The sequence below is a fragment of the Coturnix japonica genome, chromosome 10 (genome assembly GCF_001577835.2).
Source record: "Coturnix japonica isolate 7356 chromosome 10, Coturnix japonica 2.1, whole genome shotgun sequence".
NCBI lineage: Eukaryota > Metazoa > Chordata > Aves > Galliformes > Phasianidae > Coturnix > Coturnix japonica.
In genome coordinates, this window is record NC_029525.1 from 17,231,171 (window position 1) to 17,254,220 (window position 23,050).

At 44.3% G+C, this 23,050-nt stretch overlaps 1 protein-coding gene across 4 annotated transcripts in view; it reads left to right on the top strand.

Moving 5' to 3' along the window:
* Positions 1 to 23,050, top strand: part of MAP2K5 (mitogen-activated protein kinase kinase 5) — a 107,202-nt gene that overhangs the window by 52,931 nt on the left and 31,221 nt on the right. For 3 of the 4 annotated variants that reach the window (XM_015873307.2, XM_015873304.2, XM_015873308.1), the window contains 4 exons: positions 408 to 481; positions 1,381 to 1,431; positions 3,685 to 3,756; positions 13,712 to 13,741. In XM_015873307.2, the coding sequence (XP_015728793.1) occupies positions 408 to 481; positions 1,381 to 1,431; positions 3,685 to 3,756; positions 13,712 to 13,741 (227 nt within the window). The remainder of the gene's footprint in view (positions 1 to 407; positions 482 to 1,380; positions 1,432 to 3,684; positions 3,757 to 13,711; positions 13,742 to 23,050) is intronic. The other variant, XM_015873306.2, reaches the window with a different exon arrangement.

A 23,050-nucleotide genomic window follows, 5' to 3' on the forward strand; every position in this document is an offset into this window, starting at 1 on the left:
TCATCTTCTCCTGCAGCTCCTTCCCTGCAGCCCCATCCCAGCCCGGGCAGTGGCATCTAAACACAGTGCTTCCTCTTGTCCCTATTGAATTTCAGTGTATTTTTTCAGTCTCATTTGTCAAAATTGCTTTAAATTCCAGATCCTGTCCTGCAGAGCTCTGGTGGCCCCTCCCCGGCTGGTGTCACCTGCAGCTTCAGTAGCACGGATTGCTGGTCTTTGGGGGACAGGTGTGACATCACCTGTGCTGACAGCTACGAACCAGAGTTTGTGATCGAAATTTAGCTTTGGAACATTTTCTATTGAAACCCCTCAGGCCGGTGATCGTCACCCCAACGCTTATATGAGAATCCTAACGATCTCTGCATGCCTCCAGGATAACTTAGGTGACCTCTGGTTTTGTTTGGCAGACGTGAAGCCGTCCAACATGCTGGTGAACACACGAGGGCAGGTGAAGCTGTGTGACTTCGGGGTGAGCACCCAGGTAATCCATCGCACATCTTGTGCTGCAGTCACCTGGCTGCTGGGTGGGCAGCCCCCCTCTGCTGGGAGCCAGCCATTCAGCTCGAATCTCCGGGCGACTTTTCTCCATCTGAATATGATTGTTCATTGTTTAATGACAGTAAAAACTGCTGATATTGTAATTACTACTTACGAATAGCAAACTTCATTGATATGCAGCTTTGATATGAAAGCTTTTTGGCCAGACAAAAGGGAGGGCAGAACGAGAGATGTGTCTGGGGAGCCCAACTGGCCCACAATAAAAATTAATATTGGGAGTAACAATAGTGGTGGGCTTTTACAATGTGCAGCACAAATTTTAATTAATTTCCATTTTGGGCCTCCCTGGAGGACTTCTCTGCTAGTGACCCACGAGCTTGCCGTGCTGGTGATTTGAATTTCAGCACCTTTACTCTCAGCCAAGCGCCAGGACCAAAGAGAAGGTCAGCCCGGTATGATAAGTTGTCAGGGTCTGTTGTCCCTCCGAGCGTATTTAGTGCTGGTTGCATTCAAGTGATGAATGTGGCTCTATTCGCATCTTGAGCCAGCTGACTGAAAAACGAGCGCCTTCAATCCTACGTCAAATTGACTTTTTATATCAGACTGGTGTGGGGTACTAAAGCGATAAGTATCCTGTTTAACAGAATTGTTTAAGGTTATCTGCCATAAACGGTAATGCAGCACTTGTTTAAATGGGAGCTCTCGCTCCAAACAAAAGAGAGATTTAATCATTTTTAATGCCTTTGCAGATAAATTTGTTCCCTTTTACATAATTTTTAGTTGATTTATAGGAATGATGATTGTAGGTTAAATGAGGAATAATTGCCCATTTTATTTCCACATTATCTTTATATTGTTCTAACAGACTGTTTTGTCTGATAGCTGGTGAATTCCATAGCCAAGACGTATGTCGGAACAAATGCTTACATGGCGGTAAGTGGATTTATGTAGGAATAACATTTAAATACGAGTATTTGTTCGCGGTCCCGTTCTACATGGTGAGGATATCATTCTAAATCAGCTCTCAGACCTCCTCTCCCCCCACCCTCGCTGTGATGGTGTCACAGAACATCTCTATGCTCACACAGCAGCTCATTGACAGGCGGGCCTTGGTGATATGGAGAATAGCATCAAGAGCATTCTGCTCTGTGTGTGCCTTCCAGTTGTCTTTCATGCGCTGCAACAGCTGGGAACAAAGAGGAGAGCCAGTCCAACACTGACAAATAAATACATGCAGCTTTCCCTCAGGAACCTGTAGGTCCTTGTAGAGCCCTGGTGGTGTTACTGCACAGAGAATGGGACCCACTGAGCACTCAGATGTGTGTGAGTCTTGTGGGCGTCTCTGATACCTGAACACCTGTGTGGTGTTTCCCATGGGGACCTGCCACGTGCAAATCTGAAGTTTGCAAATCTGGGCTGATAATACCAGGCCACTGCCCTGCGTGCTGGGTGGTGTGCCTGCCATGTATCAGAAGACATCAGGGCCTCTCACTTCTCTATAAGCATTTTAGTCTAGAGCATGCTCCGTGCACAAACATGAGCGTGTTTTCTGTACATCAGCGCTCTTTGTTTAACAAATGTGAGAACTTAAATGCTTCAGTTTAGGATTGCAGTAACTGCTGTCTTTTATTTTTGGTCATTGCAATTTCTTGTTTGCCAACCACTTCTGTCATGGTATCGGTAGGGGAAAAAAAATCAGCGTTCAGCTTGTTTAACAGCAAGCAAACAAAAAAGCCCGCAGCACCAAAGTGCAGACAGCAGCACAAAATGGTTGATTCTTGTTTTTCAAACCTCGGAAAAGTGGAGAGAGAAATCCATGACCTTTCATCGCTTGCAGGTATTTTTCCTTACTTTCTTGCAAGGAGAAAGCAGCCCTGGGTGCCCGTTTATTTGCTAAGTGCTTTTCTAGTCAAGGTGTAGTCATTATGTGGCTTCTGAAACACTCGTGGCACCATCCTGGAAGGACTTGGGCTGTCCTTTGTCACAGGAATATTACGTGCATCAGAATCTTTTTAAATAAAGAATCTGGTCAAATATATTACAGTCAGCCTGCTGCTGCCCCTGCCTCTGTTCTCTGAAACAACCTCACCATTGTGATTCAAACAAGCCAACAGCATCAAAGTAATTAACTTCTCCAACTTGGCTCTTGCTTTTAGAGTGGGCTTCAGCAGATCTAATAATTAAATTGTATTATGCTTTTAATGTGTTAGTCGAGATTACTGTTCTCTTTTCCGGGTGTGCACTGAATAGGTTACATTTTTTCTTCTTTCTGCGCAACCGTGATGTGTTATTGTGTTGATTGAGGAAGAAGTTTGGGCTCAAATGCGTTTGGTCTGACTGCCTCTGTTAAAGTTGCTTTGCTAATGAATTTTTCGTCATCAAATTCACAGCGTGCTCATCAGGCTGAATTGGAAACCATCAGAAATTAAACTCTGTACTTAAAAACACACTTTCTGTATCAATAATAATAATTAATAATTATCACCTATTGTGCACAGGGAAAAAAACAACAACAAACCTTGCCTGTTGTTGTAGTTTCTCTTTATTTTCAGGTGATGGCAGTTTTGGAAGGCTTCCCTTGAAGGCAGCGCAGGCAACACTGCGTTTTGCTTCGTGTTCATGTTGAAGTAAAAGCTCTTGACCTGGGATTAGTGGTGCAGAGCAAACATCAGAAAACACGTTGGCCTGGCACTAATTTGGGAGTTGGTTTTCTAAAAACAGGTCTCTGGATTATTAAGGACTGAAAATACAGCCGGTGCTTTGTGGATGGTGGGGCTAGACAGGTGCATTAGCAGCACAGTAGGGAGAGAAGTCTCATGGAGCCTTTTATTGTTACATTTCCTGCTGCACTTGACCTTGGAAATGCTGAAATTGTGGCTTTCAAGTAAAAACTAGCAGTTACGTCTTGCAGCCTTCTATTTCATGAGGCATTAAATTTGTTATTAATAGCGTTGAGTGAAGTCTTTTTTTTCCCTCAGATCAAACGTGAAGTTAGTTAAATATGTATAAAATGAAATGCCTGCCACGTGACTTCATTTATTACTTTGACTTCAATAACTTTGCCTTTTAAGCTGTACTTATCACCCAACCCAGCGTGAGAAGTCTGTTTTCCTACTGTAAGCCCATTTCCCTGCTGGGCTCACAGATAGGTGTGTACTCATGATGTTCCTTTCCATCTCTTTGCAGCCGGAACGGATTTCAGGAGAACAATATGGGATTCATTCGGACGTTTGGAGTTTAGGGATTTCCTTCATGGAGGTATGCAAACGTCTGTCATTTTCTCATGCACTTTGGGAGAACCAAATGAAAATTGACATCAAACTGGTTTAATATGTTCTTTGTATGCTCTTTTATATATGTATGCTTTTAACACTTGCTAAGATGCCTGTCTGTATTTAGAATGGATTTGTTCCTGCTGAGTTCAGAGGGAGAGCCTCTGTGCAACACGGAGCCCTCCATCAACTCTCCATTTGAGAGTAGAAAGCAGGCCCGGTACAAGTGGCCTTTCAGCCAACAATGACAGTATTTCTGTATTTCAGCTTCATCAGGCAGGATAGAGAGGCCCACCATTAGGATTTAAATGGGGTTATGAAGATTCAGGGTTTGAACTGGTTGATGCCCATGCAAAATGTTTAATCTGTAATTAAAGCATTCACAAGAGCTTTTAGAAGGATTTCTTACTAGGATAGTTTTAAACTGGAAAAGGTCTTACCAGAATGAAGCGTTGGGATGATGGCTGTTACTGGCTGGCTGCACAGATCCTTCTGTTTGCTCCTTCTGACCACGGATGGTCTGTTGTACAGCCTGACAACAGTGTGCTGTACAGTTACTGCAATACACAGGTGCCATTCCCTTCTGCTAAACATAGCGTCATTAAGGTGAAGTGCAGCGGTTGTTTGCAGCAGATGAGACAGAAGAGTTGTGTTGGTGCTGACCAATGCCATGGAAATTGGACAAATAGTGTACCTTGTAGCTCAGTTGTTCTCTATGGCTGCTGTAATGTTGCCAAACAATACATTCCTCACCGCTTGGTTTAACCAAAATGAAAATATTTAATGCTGAATCATTGCATTCAGGTCTTGTAAATCTTCCGAGTCTGATTGAAGTTAACTCTGAATATATGATAATGACATGCTTGAAGGTGTCACAGGGGATGCGGCGCTGTTAATTTGCTTTACTGCGGATTTCAATGGGTTGTGATACTGGAGAGTCCTCACAATTTTGGAGAGCTGCAGAACATACTCACACTGTCTGTAAATGAATCTGTGCAACAAAGGGCTAAAATGAGATTGTATTACATTAATACTTGACTGTGGTGTTCATTTTGAGTCCCAGCGGAATAGAGTGATATAAATGCACGGGTGATGTGCAGCAGGTTTCACTGGTTCCTTTGCTGAGTGTATTGCTGAATGTATTTCCATGTGCAGCAGCAATCCGATGGTCTTCCACAAAGACCAAGACTTTGGAGCTTAGTTAGAGATTATTATTGGGCAGTCTTAATGGTCATGAGGTTGATGTAAAGGCTGAATTTCACATCATCCTATGCAGCATTAGGGAAACGCGTTGCATTTACATTTTTTCCCTCTTTTAAACCTTCCCAACTTTTTTTTTCCCTCCTCTCATTTTCGGTGGACGTGTCCCAAACCAGATGTACCAAACAATTTGGTTCTGTGTGCTTTGTTAATTGGTATGTGGCCTGATCCTCTGGGACCTTTCCTCAGCGCCATCGCTCTTTTATTGAAGTGGTTTGAGTGATGTGTTAAATGATGAAAGCAAGGACAGTGGCTTAGAAAAATGTCTCAAAAAAGGTGAAGAAGATGCTCCAAGAGCCACACAAGGTCACTGTCATTAAAGTAGCACTGTATTGACATGGGGATTGGCAGTGAAGGCGCTCGGGCTCTTGTTGATGGAGCTGTTAAAATGGGAAGTTAGCATTTGCTCTAGGGTTATAAAATCATCTCTGCTTGGTAGTGTGGTGCTCCAATCCCTACAGCTTCAAGTTAGTGCAGTTAGAGCACGTTAATTGGGATGAAGTGACATGTGGAACCAAGGCAGCAAGATTGTGAGTTTGCTTCGTTTTCTTCTGCTTTTTAAAACATAGGACAGTATAAAATAGCAGCGAACTAAATCTGCTTATTTTCTTTAATTGTCCTCTGAGCCTTGAAATGCCTTGAATTTCTTTGCTGTGATGCTGTGTGTAATTAGAAACCAAACTGTTACTTCTGAAGGTCCAGAAAACTTAGGAGCAGAGAAGCAGGAGTGTGGGTAGGACCAAAGGTCTGGGAGGCAGTGAGCATCTGTGTTCCTTTGTGTCTCGCTCCAATTTAGGAGTGAGGCAAAGGTTCTTTTGATATGTTATGCCCGGCGTGAGATTAAGAAGAAGAGCATTCAAATGTTGATCCGACCAGTTTATTAGAAATGATAGACAACTGAGGGGATGGGAAAGGGAGAGCGACGAAATATCAAAATTAGGGTGATGGGGAAGGGAAAGTAGGCGATAGAAAAAGGAAGAAAAGAGCAAGAATTACGTTAAAGCGGGGAATAGTCACCTCCTGGATGCAACAGCGTCCCGTAGCACGTTGTTAACGTTGGTCCGGGGCAAAATAAGCGTAAAGGGGAGAGCGGCAGCAAAGTAGCAGGCCACAGATCAATGAAACGCAGAGAAGATGGTCAGAGTAGCGAGGTCTCAGGAAGTGGAGTCTCGGGCAGCGAGGTCCCTCGAAGCAGAGTCTCGAGCAGCAATCCCAGAAGAGATAATAGGCAGCAGTAGGACAACGGTGGAGGAATCTGAGGTCGGATACCTAGAAACCCTCAAGGGACATGCAGCTTTTTATTTTCACTTTGCATTTCTTTCTTCAGGACTGCTTTAAAGAGAATTAAATTTCATACCTGATCCGCGGATCTCTTTAAGAACGTTTCGTCACCAATAGTTGATGTGCTCCCGTGAGGTTTTTACATTAGTTGTACTTAAGTGTTCTGGGATTGACAAAGCAAGTTCAATTTAAGCCAGTGACATTGCTGTCACTGCACTGAGGACTGCGTCAGCATTTTCATTATAAAAGCTGTGTTTCACAGGGTTTATAACTCAGCCATAAAATACACTCCAGGCTGAACCTGAGTGTTGTTTTTGTTCTGTGACTGATTGAGCCTCCTCCCAAAAAAGATGCCCTGCACAGGAAGGTGGATGAATTTGCTTCGTATTTCTTGTTGCTCAGCAGTATTACCCTAATCGTGCCTTACATGGCTGCTGTCTGGTGAATCCTTATCCTTTTAATAAGCCTTCGTGCCCCCCAGTGCCTGTGTGTGGGGACAGAGTTGGTGAGGAGGGCTTGGCTGGATGCTGGGCATGGAGGATCGGTCTCATACACAGAGACCGTGTACTCTACACTACTTCAGACACAGTGGTAGAAGGGAATTTGGGGGAGAGAGTGGGGTTGTGATCCAGGGTGTTTGTTGAGGCAAAGTGTGGGCTTGCAGGTCTTTGTCCGATGATCCAGTGCTCCTTTTCACTACAAATACAGCCAGAATTATATTTAAGTGCAGGAAAGAAGTGATTTGTTTATGCCACAGATCAAGCAGGTTTTGGAAGTAGAATACAAACCTGTGTTTGACTGACGGTGCCTTGTAAGAGCTTTCAGGGGCTGCTGGTTATTTGTGACGTTTGTGTTAATATGCTGTTTTAAGCAATATTTCAAGCAGTCATATTACAGATTTATGGCATCTCAGCATTCCCTTAGGTAGGAATGCTGGTACACATCCAGCAAACATGCATCATGTACTTCAGGTACATGTGTAGCTTTGGAGTGGGGAAAGCAGTGCTTGCCTACAACACCAACAGGCTCCTGGGGCCTGCAGCACACTTGGGCTGGGAGCACAGATGGAGGTGCAAGGGGAGCACACAGCCCATGAGGACACAGACTGGGGAACATGCTTGAAGAGGGTGCTGGAAGGGAAGCAGCTCTGCTTTATGATGGTTCTCTTAAAGCACTTCAATCTTCAAGATGTTGGACTGCAGGAAACTGGTGTAAAGGCGCCTGTATAAGTAATCTAGTCAGGGAGGTTTCAGGGGGATTGTTCCTAAAGAGTCTGAGCGATCAGCCACATGCCATCAGCACTGAGGTAGTGGTGGTGAAGGATCAAGACTGTGAGCTGATGGTGAACGGGAAGTCCTGCAGACCATGATTTGGCCTCCTGCAAGGTTTCCCTTACGAACGGAGATTACTCTGCAGCATTTTGGTTGTGCACGGTGCAGTGTTTCTGATAGGTAAATCCTTACACACTTCATTCAGTTCCTGGGAGTAGCTGTAACACTCCCCCTGCAGAGCTATCTTGAGCCTTTCTCCAAGCAGTGGTCCTTAGCTCAGTTTCCACGCCTGCCGACTTCGTGCAGCCGTTGGGAAGAAGGAAGGCAGTGTCCAGCTACATCACCATTCTTGTGGCAGCGGAACGAGAAGTAGAAGGTAGCAGTGCCCGAGGGCTGGGTCATGAATTAATAATTGCTCTGTGGTGGAGGAGGCCCGTCAGAATAGCTGAAAACGGGGAAGTTGCCTTGCAGAGCGCTATCAATCACTCAGTGACCATAACTTCCAGTAATTAGTGTATTTTATGGGCCTTTGCTTCAGTGACTCGGAAGCACATATGCTCCACTCACAGCTAAACTTAGCCCAGTAATATTCCAGGATGATTTATCCGCTTGCTGCACTGGGATGTAACCCTATATTAGGTGAAGATTGTGAACTAAGCTGCAATAAAGTGTAAGTTTAGGTACAGTTTGCGTGGGTTGAGACCTCCATGTATCATGTTTCCCAGCAATTGCTCTTAGGCCACTGCGGGCAGCGTGTGCAGCAGCAAAATAAATAACGTGGAGTGAGTGGATGGATGGAGAGGATCGTAGAACGGTTGGAGTTGGAAGGGCCCCTTAAAGGCCATCTGGTCCCACTCCCTGCAGTGCACGGGGACACCCACAGCTCCACCAGGTGCTCAGAGCCCATCCAGCCTGACCTTGGCTGTCTGCAGGGATGGGGCACCACCGCCTCTCTGGGCAGCCTGTGCAGTGCCTCACCACCCTCACTGCAAAATCTTGTTCCTCATATCCGCTCTGAACCCCTCTCTTTCAGTTAGAGACCATTTCCCCTTGTCCTTTCAGAGGCTCTGTTTGCTCCTCTCCCTTTGGCAGCACCTTTGAAGCACCGCCGGTAAAAGCCTGCTCATCCACAGGGCCGTGGAGAGGAAATGTGCCATTTAATCATGATTGCACGCAGCCTTCGGTACACGGCGCATTTGCTATAGCTCATATTTAAAAGAAGTCAAAGTGAAACTAATTATCTTTAATTAAGGTGAATTAGGCTTTGATTTTTAATATATTTTATGTAGAGAGATCCTCAAAACTCATCTGCTCACGCCAAGGAGCGTCCCAAAGGTTATTAGGGCATATTTCTGGTGGGCCTGGCGGTGTCAGTAATAACCTCCTTTCTCATGGTTCCCGACACGAACAAATATGTCACTTCATCAGTCTCTGTTACCACACTTATGCCCCTCCGCGGGGGTCGCAGATTCCACAAGTTATCAGCTAATGGCGTTATACATTAAAAATTGAAGCTTTCCTCACTCCGAGGCCTTTCAAGGCTTTGTTCTTAAGCCCCAGACACTTCGGAGTGCAGCTGCAAACTATAGGCAGAAGATTAAATTAATTTGTAACTCTTTTTTTTTTTTCCTTTTTTTTTTTTTTTCGTCCTGCATTGCTAAATCCCGCACATTTAATTGAAACCCTACTTCAAGATGCTTTGTGCTTCTGTTCGTCTTTGTTGTCAGTTTAACCTCAGCAGCACTTTAACGCTGGTAAATTGCTGTTATATCCTTTTGGATTTTCTCTCTTCTTTTTTCTTTAAACTGAGCAATAAGAGGACGGTAAAATTGATAATAGAAGGGAAGAAAAATCTTGGAGTAGTTTTTGAGGTGTTTAATATTTATGAAGGTCCGTACCCTGCAGAGTTTCAGGTGATTTTAAGCCGCCTATCTAGGAACATATAAATTGGTCTTGGAAGGACATTTCACCCAGGGAATTTGATGTTATCCAGTAGTTAAGTCTGATTTTAACATTTCCCTGTGTCTGAAGGTTCCGAAGTGACGGCAGTGAGGGTTTAACTGCGGTGCAGAATCTCAATGCAAAATCCTCAGATGGAAATTTAATTGTGTGAAATGCGCACGAGGTAATTAAGAACAAATTTGAGAACATTTCAGACCATAAAGTCCTCCTTCCGCTGGATCCCGGGCGATATTGCCAGTGCTTATTTTCAATTTGCACTTATGCTGAGAAACGTGGAATGTGTCTAAATGAAGAATAAAAACATCCCGCGCTTCTCAGCCTCACTGTAAATTAACAAGCAACTCGCACAACGCGGATACTGATCTAAGTGGGAGACTTTTATTTCCCAAGTGCCCTGAAAATGCATCTGAGGCTTCTTTCCCTCGGTCCCTTTCTGAACAGGACCAGGACTGCTGCTGTAATGCTTAGCAGCAATGCAAGGGAAATGGTTTGTTAGCAAGGATTTCTGGATTTCCACCGTCAGCTCCAGAATCGGTTAATTATGTTTTTTCAATGAGTCGCTTTGATTTTGTCTTCACTTTTCTGCACGTTAAGTGTATGTTTTTAATTGCGAACAGGTTGAGCCTGGTTGGAGCTGTTTTCCAGCTCTTCTTACAGCTGCTCAGCACAAAGGCTTTGGGCTCCCAGCTCTACCAGAGCTGCCCCCACCCTGATGCTGGGTGCCCTAACCCTAAACTGGGGGCCCTGACCACAACACTGGCTGCTATAACCCTACCAAACACAGGCTGCCTCGTGCTTTTTGCTGTTCTTTCTTTGTTTTTAGCATATTTTGACCCAATCTGACAAACTACCTCTGCATTTTATTGGCTCAACTTTGAGGTGTTTCTGTCTCAGTTTGTCAGTTGCTGTTTTAAATTCATGAGTGTGTGCTCCCTGTGCATCCCTCTGCATTTCTCCAAGTCTCAGTGAATGCTCCTATCAGGGATTGCGTAGCACAAGTCATGTTTTAAGGATTCAACTTCACTGATCCCCATGAAGATGAGTGTTTGAAGTGCTCCCATTCTGATGGGCTACTTTATGTCTAAGCAAGTAATAGTTAAAAGGAAAAAAAAAATGCAGAGGCATGCGGTTGGTCTGAAGCGAAATAGTGAAGGGAAATGCTACTCTGACGTATTTCTTGCTGGTGTGGTTTGATTCCCATTTATGCTCGTGTACCACGCTGGCAGTGCAATTCACTGTGCCTTTTTAAAATGAGGTTTTTTACAGTCTTTGTGCAGTGTGAAGGGGCCCACAGGGAAATGAGAAGCAGCACCTCGGAGTCTGAGCGTTCCCTTCTCTCCTCTGTAATATCCAGAGCCACATAAAGCAGTGGTCAGTTCCTGTCCCTGACTTCTGAAAGCTGAACTGTTATATTTTGGCTGCGATGCCTTAAAAACAAAATGAGAAGTTCCCAAGTTGCCTCATGGAAACACAGAGAAGTTTTTGACGCTGTTTTAACTTCATAGTTTACATTTGCTGGGTTCTGCTCTAAGCTGAGTTACACACATTTAAATGCCTTCCTGGAGTCAGGATGATGGAGGGCACAGAAATCCCTTTAGTAAAGCTCTAATCTGTTTGTTTTGGGAGGTTTTTTGCTGGTTTGTTTTTTTTTTTCCTTTGCTTTTACTGTGACACTATTTATAAATCTAAATCTATGTACAGAGGTCATTGGTTGGCTGAACTTAAACCATTTTACTTAGTAAATTTAATTAAGAAAATACAGTGCAACTCATAAGCAAATGAGTTTTTCCTAGTTTTAAACCAAACCACCCTCTTGAGTGCTGATTGCCTTGCTCGACCCCTGGTGATATAGAAACAGGCAAAATTAAAAAGGACATTAAAGCTTCATTAAATCTGAAACACATTTAGTACAGTGACATATCTGCAGGCTATTTCAGGGAAGATTACATACTCTTTGGTAAGTTTCTTAATTTATAATACCTTGACAATCTTGCAGGAGGGAAACAACTCTGACTGGATGAACTGAGTGATGGTTCTGGGAATGCAGAACTGCTGCTCGACCCATCTGGGGCTGCCCTGCTCTGCAGTTCTCAGGGAGCAGCTTCACCAAGCACAGCCTGTGTTTGTTAACAGCCCCCAGAGAACTCGTGCCCGGTGCATTTTGGATTCCTGGGGGCTTATTTGTACGCTGCATACCTAAATCTGGCAGAGAACTGTTCTTTCCCCTGTTGTTCAGTGCCTTTTGGAGTCACATAGGCAAAGCCCTACTGTAACACGTGGTGGTCAGGGAAAGGAATCGTCCCTGAGGGCAGGAATGCTTAGTGTGAATCCAGCGTTGAGGTGGTGGTGGGCTTTTTGCTTTAAGAAGTTCTGCAGAATGATACCCTATGTGTAGAGCTGTAATTATCTTGTTTTTATGCCGTGGAGTAAATATGATGTGCCTACAAGTCTGTAGCTGTTGTCACGACTGTTCTTAAGTGAGTAGTCATTGGGAAAATGAAGTTTTCTTCTGGTTTTGTTTGTTGTAAAGTGTTTATTTGGCATTTGTAGGTTTATTCTTAGATATTTGTAGGGTACTGCAGCATCAGTGCTTCATAGGATGTCATGCAGCTTCTTGTAAGTTGACGAAGGTCCTCCCAGGAGAGGGAATTGTTCTGTATGGCCTCCACATCACGCTGTATCTCACCGGGTGAGACTGAGTGATGGCTGCTGCACTTTGCCCCACCGCTTCCCCACCTTGCTGCAGCTCTGCCTCTGCCTTGTTTGTACTTCAGATGGTTCTGTGCTGCCAACTGGGCTGAAATTTCATCATAGGTTATATGGGCACAGCTGCCTCAGCTGCAGTCTGCCTAGGTCAAATAACCCTGGCACTGAAGAGCTCGAATGACAGCAGCAGTACAGGTGCAGTGGGGTGCTTTCACCCAGTGCTGGCAGTACACAGCGCGGCTGAGACCTTTGGCATTGATGCTGCTTCTCAGTCTGAAGTGAGTATAGTTTGTCACGCATGATAGCATTGCACTCATAACCTCTGGGTAGATCACATCCTGAAGATCACAAAATTGTTAGGGTTGGAAAAGATCCCCAAGTTCAACCCCAACCCACCCCCACTATGCCCACTGAACACAGCCTTCAGTGCCACATCTCCATGGTTCTTGGACATCTCCAGGGATGGTGATTCCACCTCCCTGGGCAGCTGTGCCAGCACCTGACCAAAGGTAATCGCCCCCTGAAGGAAGGGAAGGGTTCGTGCTGCTTATCAGCAGTGTCATGAACCCACCTTCCTACAGGTCTTATGCAGGCAGTGCAGGGACATGGGCTTCTTCAGAAAGCAGATCAGGACACAAAGATAACTGCCCGCAGTGCACATCTGGGGTGTCTGTGTCAGCTCTGGAAGCCCATGTCCTTTGCTGGATGGTAGACAAAATAGAATGGTTGTATTCTGCCGAAATTGTTTGGAAGGTTCAGATGCCAATAGGGGAAACCTAAACTATTGTACCAAACAAAGGATTTCTCATAGGCTGATGATTAGCTGTGGCATCGTGGCAGTGTTAATGTTGTTGTTGGGTCGAATAACAATACTAGCAGATACATCAGTAAGGCATGGAGTGAGGAATGATGCAATGCATGCTGCTCATATGGCATGCGATTGAAAGTAGGCTTGAAGGAAAGCCCATGTGTTGGATTGCAGTGCCACGATCTCTCTCCAGATCTCATGCACAGGTTCCTAGCTGGGTTTGACACCAATAAGGAAACAAACCTGAGCTATATAACCCAGATTTTACTCTGAGCTGGTTAGGGAAGGACTTAGGGAGTTCAGTGCATGCTCTACAATACCTGCTCGTTGCAGATAATTAGCAGGAAGGTCAGTGTCGGTGGCCTCGCTGCTGAGGCTGAACTGGTTTAATTTAGAGAGTCCTCAGGAACTTGGGCATCAAACAGTGTCACTGAGTGGTACAGATTAAAGCTCGAGAAATACAGAAATATGCGGAAATGTAAAACAAGGGCTAATTGTTGTGAACGACTCCATTCTAAATGCAGCTCTTTGTGTACTTCTGCTGGCATTTCCCCATTTATACAATGGTAAGAGTTGAGTACTTTTCTCTCTTTAAGAAAATGTGCCCTCCATGCAAATCTGTGTAACTAGACAAATATTATTTCCTTTCCCAGCTTGCTCTTGGGAGGTTTCCATATCCTCAGGTAAGATTGTTCATTACTGCTGTTTGCCACTGTGACATTCATTCCTATGTATGAAGGTGCAGAGAGCAATTGTGAACATTTGAGCCACATACAAATAAATCTGTCCTGTTAAATTGAAAAGTACTATCTTGAAGGAGTCATTTAGAAGTCTGTATTGATTTTTTTTTTCCCTTTTTCCCCCCAAACTCGTGATTTTCTCTTCCCTGGAGAGAAGGAAAATTATGGTGATGTTAATGATTGTTTCGTTGGGAGATTAAAAAATAATCCCATATGTACAGCAGTGCTTTTGATGCCAGGAAGATGCATCTACTCCTTGTTTCTCTATTCATTTTTCAGTTCCAATTTTAAATGGTGTTACAACCGCCTGAAATCATCTCAAATCAAAACTATAATGTGAATGGAATACGTGAAAGGATTCTGGATTCTCCCTTTCAAGGGGAGATATGCTAACATGAACTGGTGTTTGTGTTTATATTCTGACATTTCCTAACTCGTAAAGCTGTTTCCAACTTGGCCATGGCCAATGCTCTGTGTTACCACTTTGGCTTTGCGTGCTTGAAAAAAACACAAAGCTCTGAACAAAACAGTCAGTGCATGAATAGGTTTGGTGCTTCCTTTAAATTCCTGTTGCGAGGTGGGTGTTAGAATTCATAAGCACAAACTATTCTGTAGTTCTTCTAATCGGTCTTTCCTGGGAGAGTGGAAAAAGTGAAATGTCCAGGGACTAAAATGAATTATTTGAATGTGGTTTTTATGTTTTCTTGTGTTTTATGAGCGCTGCTTTCTGCATCTTGGTCTATACAGATCAGAGTGCCTGGAGGCATGTCTGATTTAAAGGTGGTGTTGGTCTGTGCTCTTTAAGCATCTATTAACTTGCTATTATTATGCAAATAACTGTTGTAATACACATACTAATTTATGCATGGTTAGATTATGCAGATGCCTCACAAACATGGTTATTGAATAATAGGCTGGGACTCATTCTCTCCCATTTTTATAAGCTGTTTTAAGCAAATTCTCCTGACAGTTTTATGGACTTGTAAAGATTTTGCGTACGTGGAAACGCGCTGATTTTTCACTTCCCCTCCTGTGGAAAACATTTACTGACCAAAGGAGAACTGTCATTGGGTACCCAGCAGATTTTGTCCGTATTTTCTTCATGCTGTGAAATGAACCCTCTCTCCTTTGAGGGTGGGCTGAAAAAGCAGCTCTTGTGCTCAAGTGCCCTCCATGTGTTGGCACAGCCACTGGTGCTGGTTGGGCATCACGATGCCCTTTGTGCACAGAGCAGTGTGAAACCTGGGCGCCGGGGGATGCGTCTCGGGCTGCACTCTGTGCACAGAGATGTTGGAGCTGGGGAAGGAGGTTGGGGTGCATGCATTGTAGATGGTTCCAGACCAAAACTGCTTTTCTGAACTGGGAGCTGAACACGGTTGCTTGTTTAAGATCCTTTTATCTTTGCTATTCTAATTAAAAGACAGATCGTGTTTGTAAAAAAAAAATATTTGGCAAATTCAATAGGCCATGAAATTGTGTATATTTTTTAATGCAAAATGGTTGAAGAGGTGAAACTTTAAAATGTAGCTATTAAGGTTTTCAGGCAACTGCTTTTTGTAAGGACTTTATGTGAAGTATCTGAATTTTGGATGCAAGTGCACATAGCTGGTAGCCAGAACCCTCAGCACCTCGCTCTGACCAGGTGGACAGTTGTAGGGTGTTGGGTTTATTCAATGTCTTTGTCAACATATATTGGACTTATACATAACTGAATGGATCCTCATCACATCGTTGGGTTTGTTGAGGTGATTGAAGCTTGTGGCAGATGTGCTCACAGTGTTTGTCCTCCATCAGCTTGGGCTGACTTCCCTCTGCCAATGGGTCCTTGCTGGGGAGCACCAGGAACTGCCCACAGAGGAGCCTTTGCCTCCAGCTGTAGCTGAACAAAAAAGGGTTTTTTCCCCTTTTCCTCTACTTCTAAGATGCAGACAAATGCTGTGAACAAGCTCAGGTTAAATGAATAAGATGTATAGGGAGAGTTGCCGTAGTGCGGAGATTTGGGACTGCTGCAATATGCCGGCACAATTAGAGGATGATTTTTTTTTGTGGCTTTTAGTAGAATCTTTTAAGGATAAAAGTCAGCACTTTTCATTTTCCACGTGTTTTATAACAACAATTTTGCTAACACTGATTTGTCACGTTGTCATTATTTAATCTTCAGTTGGTGTGCAACCAACTGCGTACATAAGGGAAGCTGCTTATGGGTTTAGAGTTCATTGTAATCATCGGATTTTAGTTGTGGAGTTCCTGTAATTTTTGGTCACGATATGCAGTTAATTTCGTAATCTGTCAGTAACTGCCAACACTGGTGAGCTGAGTATGGAAATGAGGAACAGCAACGGTTAGAACCGACTTCCCCACTCTGAGAACTCCACAAAGGGAACTCAGATCCTTAAAATGAGAAGACATGACAAACGTGGTGAGCAGTTGTCAACATTTTGCTGTTTATTTTCCTGGCATGGTGTAAAACTCCTTTTGGAAGAGGTAGTGTATGAGGCTCACAGGTAGGGGTGTATTCTTCCCCTGATGTGCAGCTCCATTCAAATAAGAGGAGTGGTGCACACGCACACACACTGGCATGAAAAACTCTTTAGAATAAAGTTATTTCCTATGGAAGCATTGGAAATTGCAAGGAGAGCCCTTTCCCTGCAGCCAGCTGCTGGTACCATCAGTGCAGGCTTTTAGAGCAGTGAAAGGAGCACTTATAAGAAATAAGTTCCAAATTTCTTGTGGAAGTTGAATCTGAATTCCTCGAATGTTGGCGGCAGCTTGTTCATTTCCACAGACAAGCTATAAAAAAAATATATATATATTCAGATATATATCTATAAAAACAGCGAAAGGCCACGGGACCTCAGAGCAAATGGAAGTAAATTGGAAACTGGAACCCCAAAGATGCACAGTGGCTGAGTGTGCTTCGTCGCAGCTTCAGCATCAGTGTGGTGTATAAAACATGATGGGGGCAATGACTTGTTTAATGATAATGTAATTTAGGAGAAATGAAAAGAATTGCCTGCAAAATATTCCCGGCTTGTAGGCCAGCCCTGCACAAAGCAGGGTGCAGGAGGACTGCATCCAGCAGGGAAATGCTCCGGAGGAACAGGCAGGCGCTGCTGTCGGCGCTGGGTGTCAGATGTGCTGCATTCAGAGGGATGTTCTGCCTCCTCCAGCCACTGTTCCAGGCCTGGGTAAATAAATGACAGGAAAATGACCCAAAGTTTATAAACCTGCCCCCCCTCCCGTGCACACCTTCTGCCCCGCTTCTCCCCCACCCCAAATCTGAGCAAACAGTGCCCCTGGTATTGTAAAGCTTTGAACGTTTTCACACTCCATTAATTTATTACTCCTCTTTCCTCATCTTTAAATTTATTTCCCCCCCCCCTCCTTTTTTTTTTTTTCCCCTAAAAAAAAACCCAAAAAAAAAAAAAAAAAAAACGGCTCCCCGCTGCTACAGCGATTTTCATCTTGTTGTTAATTTTCCCTGCTCCATATGGAGCTCCAGACATTTCACCTGGAGGCTGTACTAGATTTTGCTGTAGCGATCGCACTTCCGGAGGCCAAAACTGTCATTTAAGGTTCCCGGTGCATCTGTCTACGCCAGGCTTTTCGCTGGCACCGGAGAGCGCGGATAACAAATTGGATGCACCTGAGATTGGGGTGCGGAGCGCGGAGCCGCGCGTCCAGCATCGCCTGAGCGCGGGGAGACGGAGAGGAGCAAATATTTCATCCCGCCTTGTCATTGATTAGAAAAGAGGCTTTAATTTCATTTCACCCCATGTTGTGATTAATTTGCATTCTTTGTCAGAAGTTAATGGAGTTTTTTATGGTTCACTCTGAAATCCTTGAAGACATCAGAGTTGATCTGATGTTTATACAACCGCCAGCGGAATTTTTTCGTGTGATTGATGGAGAGCTTGATGTTATTCCAAACGGCTTTTTAAGCTGTTTTTAAGAATTATTTGAATAAAATGCGAGCAAGATATTGTTATAACGATCAAGATTATCTGTTAAAAATCTGTTTCAAATAAAGCACGCGATAAGTAGGAAAAAAAAGCTCAGAAAGACACAAGGGATGATGGATGCAGGAGATGGCGTTCCTTAAAATCTATCATCCCTGCATCCAAATCACTTCCCTCAGAATGCTCCGAAAGTCACACGAGCCTTCCCTGAATTATTGTCTGAGATGTGGAGTTGTGCAGCGCGATGCAGAGCAGCGGTGCCTGAGGAAGGTGCTGAGCCACGCTCGGGTTTTTCCCCTGTTTTCCGTCTCCCAGCTCCGCTGTGCTGCACGTCGGCACGGAGCCGCAGCCCCGCTCAGAGCCGGTGGGGAGAGGACTGAGAGCTGTCCTTAATTCCCACTGCAAACAGACCTAAGTGGATAATAGGAGGTTTTATAGCCTGTGCCTTTATAAGAAAATAGTAGGCTGAAAGCGCTCAGTGCTTGCCATCTTTGTGTTCCTCCCGTTGGGGAGAGCTCTGTACTTCTCCAGTGCCCGGCACACGGACGGCTCTGGGCCACAGCACAGCCCCACTCCAGGCTTCCAGCAGCGAGAGATCTCCCATCCCTGTTAGCGGAGCTGTTTCATTGCTGGTGTTGTTTTTTAGGGGGGTGGAGGGGGGAGGTGGTTCTTTTTCTTCTTTTTTTTGTTGTTGTTGTTGTTGTTTTGTGGTTTTTTTGCAAGATCTTGCGTTCTGCCCTCGCTGTGATTTCTGCAATAGGATTTAATTGTAGGTCAAAAAAAGAGCCCAGCCGAGCGCCTGCAAGCGCTCCCATCTCAAACCAATTCGTTTGTTTGCTGCATCTCAGCTCGCGAAATAATTGCGTGGCTTTAAGTGGAGCTGCAGCTTTCTGAGCCCTCCGTGAGCACGGCCTGAGATGCTTTTTGTTGTATGCAATCCATAGTATTGACCAAATTTGGCCTGGTTTCATTGAAATGTAAGCAGGTTGTCAAGGAAAAAAATACTTAGTTTAACTTGGCATGCAAAATAGCCGCTCTGCTGTTTTTTTTTCGATTGACAGAAACATCCTTTAAGCATTCATTTATTTTGTGGGGATGAATGGAGGGTTGGTTGCAGCACGTCTCCCAGTGAAAGAAATCTCCTCTTCTACATACATCATGATAGAGAGCCATTTAAATGGCATTAAACACTGCTCAAATGCTAGTGCCAAAACAGTGATTTTTCTCCCAGTTAAATTTGGGTCGTGTCTTTAAATATCACAGATTTGTGCAAATGTTTTTGCTTTTATGATACGTTCCAGAAATCACTGGAAATATTGCAGGTCCTCTGCTGTCATTTTGAGCTGCTGACAATTACAAGTTTTATCGGATACCTCATCCTTTAGATAATGTACTTTGCATACATTTTACCTTAGTCAGTTTTTGTCCCTTGCCAACAATAACCTGCTTCAGTGTGATCCATTTGTGAAACTTGCTGCCCCATTTGAACGGGGTTTTGGATTTGCTTTGTGGAAAGCGCACAGATGTTGGCACTTGTTTTATTTCTGTCTCACATACCGAGATGCATTTATCTATTTATTTTTTTCTTTTTTAATCTTCCTACCAGATTTTTTAAACAGAAGAAAAGGAAATCCTTGCTTGAACAGTGTGCTCTGCATGGAGATGCAGGGAACAAGTAAAAGCTAATTGTCATTTGTCTTTCTGAGGGGGCAGATGAGCTCGCAGAGGGGATCCCCACCGCTCTGTCTGTGGGTCAGGATGTAAGTTTGTGTTTTCCAGTTGGTTATGGCATCATCACTCTTTTATTCTATGGTTTACTTAAGAAAGCTTAATGGAAGCGGCTCTTCTCTTGTCCCATGTGGTTCTTTCTTGCCTTCACAGCACAGCTGAGGCCTTTCTGACTGCACTGGAATGATGTTTGCTCTGACAGCTTTGTACCAGGAATGAGAGCAGCATCCAGGAGGGAACAGTGGCCTTTTTTGGGGAGATTTCTCCAAGCATGCAACGTCCCCAGCACAAGGTGGTGCTTCCATGGGGTGGGAGGTGTATGATCTTCCTTCCCAGCTCCACAGCCTGCAGTAGGAACCATGGAGTCACTTTTCTGTATGGGACGAGTTTCCTGAGCTTGTCTGTGCATGGTGAGCTCTCCATAGGAAGGGGTGAGCAGTGGGTTGGCTGGTTGTGTTGGTGTCCACTTAGGAAGTGTCAGCATGTATTGGAGTGACTGAAAGCACTCATCTCCTCCATGCTCTCATCAGAATCTCTTGGCTGGGAGGAGGAGGAGGTGTGTTTCCTCCCAGTTATCCAGGACCTGGGGATGAGCAGAGGTTGGGTGCCACATCTCCATTGGCAGCCGCAGGAGCTCAGAGAGGAGCTGGCTGGGCTCAAGGATTGTTGGGGTCTCTTCCAACCTCAGTGATTCCATTGGTTCTGCTCTGTCATTTGGAGGTCCAGGCTTGGAGGTGCGAGCCACGTGTGTAACTCACGATGAATTGCAGTGCTGGCTATGGTGAGCAATGGAGTTATGTAGGATAGGATGCCTGTCATTGTCCAAACCCTCAGTGCTTCTGTTTGTATAGAAAAGCCCACCCATATAACTACATTTTGGCCTCTGTGGGTTATTTCTTTTCAGGTATCTCTAGAATTGTGTCATTTCTGATCATGTATGATCATAGTTGGTTTTACAGCTTGTCAGCAGAAGCTCAGGACTTCTCTAGGTGGGCAAGTCTTAACCAGTGACTTCTTACCTGTTTCTTTCCAAGCAAGAAGGGATGTGCAGTAATGAGGAAGGACCATCCTGATGGATGTCCATCTGCTGGCCCTCAGCACTTCTCTTTGGCATCTCATTGCTAAATAAGACATCTTAAATATTACAGTTGGACTCAGTGATTCTGATGGGCCCCCTCCAACTCGGGCTATTCTACAATTCTACTAAATACAGCACTTTCCCCAAGCCTTGCTCCTCCCCCATTCCTGCTGATCAGGAGCGATGTTAGCTGCATCCTGGTCCCACTCCAGCTGTGGCTGTCGTTGGCTTTTTATGCTCCCTCCATAATTCCAACAGTTTTTCATGCCCGGTTTGTTGAATTGTGTTACTAAACTCTGGTAAACAGATTTCTCTGAGAAGTGGCTGCAGTTCAGTGGTGGATGAAATAATCTCTTTATATAAATTTGCTTTCAGACCTCTGGGAAAACCAGCGTAATATAATTGTAAGAATATATTTAATATTAAGGTTGTTGTGAATCGTCCTTTTTTTTATTATTATTATTATTTCGAAATTGTTGCTCTTCCTTTTTTTCCACCCTTTGTTTTGTGACAGCGATTGGAATTCGCCATTTGCAGAACCCTCAGGTTGGGATGGGGTTGTTTGGAGATTTGGGGCTGCTCTGACTGGGTCTGGTGCCTCCACCTCTTCCAGAGGCTTTACCAGCTGCAATTTACCCTAGTAAAAGTACAAGTGCATTTTATAGAGGTACATCCAGTATTTTGTAGCTGCAGATCCAGAGGAAGGGTAGAATCCATGGTGATGAAGACCAAAAGGAAGCATAGTACTCTTGCAAAGTGCTCTTCCAGTCCTGCCAGTGCAGGGATCAAACATTGCATTGGTCAGTTGTTAGTAGGGAACATTGTCTGTGGTTGCTGCCATTCGGCAAAATATAACCTTCTTTCCCAAAGGTTAAAAATAAGCTGCATGTACTTCTGGATTAGGTGGTTCTCTGGGATAGGAAAATAAATGCTCTATGGTGCAGCCTCCTTTAAAAGCAGTATTGCATGAGTTGTTGGTTTATGTATTCTTCAATTAATTTTAATTATTTTAAGTAAAAAAAAAAAAATATTCTCTGGCTTGAAAAGCAGTATATATATTAAGAGAAAATTTGCTAACTGCTATAGGAAGATCTAACCCTGGGTCACCTGCAAATCTCTCAAACAAGAGCTCCAGGGCAAGTCCTAATTCCAGAGAGGGAAAGCGAAAATTAAAGCTGTAGCTGGTGACTCCTCCGAGGTACCCGGGGTGCATTCATTTGAGTTCTGTTGATTGTGCTTCTGAATGTCATGGGAGAGGGATGGTAGAGGTCTTCTCAGCCACTTCCCGTCCAAAGCATCTCCATGGAGACAGAGATGGAACCTGATGGTTTGTCAAAAGTTGCTTTTCGTAACCGCAGGCATTCATTAAATAGTAGATGAAGCAGGAGGGAAACTTTTGCATTTTTAACCAACCTACAAAAAGGCCGTTTGGAGAATGTGTGTTGTTGAGTTCAGTGCTGCTGATATTTTGTGACCTGAGAAATAGACCGTGAATGTGATGGATTTATTTATCTTTGGGTACTGAAAGAACCGCAGCAAATGAAATGCAGAATATCAAAGGGATGGTTTATTTCTGCAAGTACACACTGTTGTGGTTGCACCTGGGAGGCTCCAAACGTCTTCTGACCAATGGAAGGTCCCAGCCGTGGCCATGGGATTCCCTGCTGCACCCGGGCTGTGGCCGAGGGGACTCGTGGATGGTGAGAGGATGGGTGTGAGTTCTCCAGGTTGGAAATAATGCTTCCAGGAGCACCTCAGTGTGATCCTCAATAGTTATGAAATGCACTCGGTACCTACTGGGTTATCCTTTAGTTTTCCATTGTGTCCCTTTGAAATTCTCCATGGCAGGCACAGAGCCATCGCAGTTGCCATCTCCTGCCTGATATGAGATTTTTTTTCCTGATCTGATTTCTCTGTTACACAGACACCAATTGCTCAGCTCTGCTGCCTCCTACCCTTCTCATCCCCCCGTAGTGCACAAACCCAGGCTGTCAGGGAAGGGGAGAGCAGAGCTGGGCAAGCAGGGAGATAAAACATTTTATGTTGAGTACTTTTAACACTGTTCTTAATGTGCAATAAAACTGGATGCTGCGCTTCCTCATGAACTGTGCACAAGAGCAGAAGCGCCGGCTGTAAAGTTGTCGTCAGTTGGGTTTGTTTTATCGTTGCAGGGGCTGCCCAGTAATGTGGTCTCGGGAAAGGTAAACAACGTAGTTTTAGCAGTGAAAAATATGCCTAATATAAATACAGCGGAGTTCATTGCTGCTCAGAACTTGAAAAATACTGTTGCAGCATCGTGTTTTCCAGTGCAGTTAGCAGAGGAGCGCAGTGCAGCCATACGAGCAGTATATATCTGAGACAGAGCAAATAGGTAATGCATCTGACGTGGGAGTCTCTGTGGCTTTCTCAGGGAGAAAAGCGCAGTAGCTCTATTTAATTGAGAAAATGAATCAATTACAATGACGTTGCATCATCAAATGCAAGGGA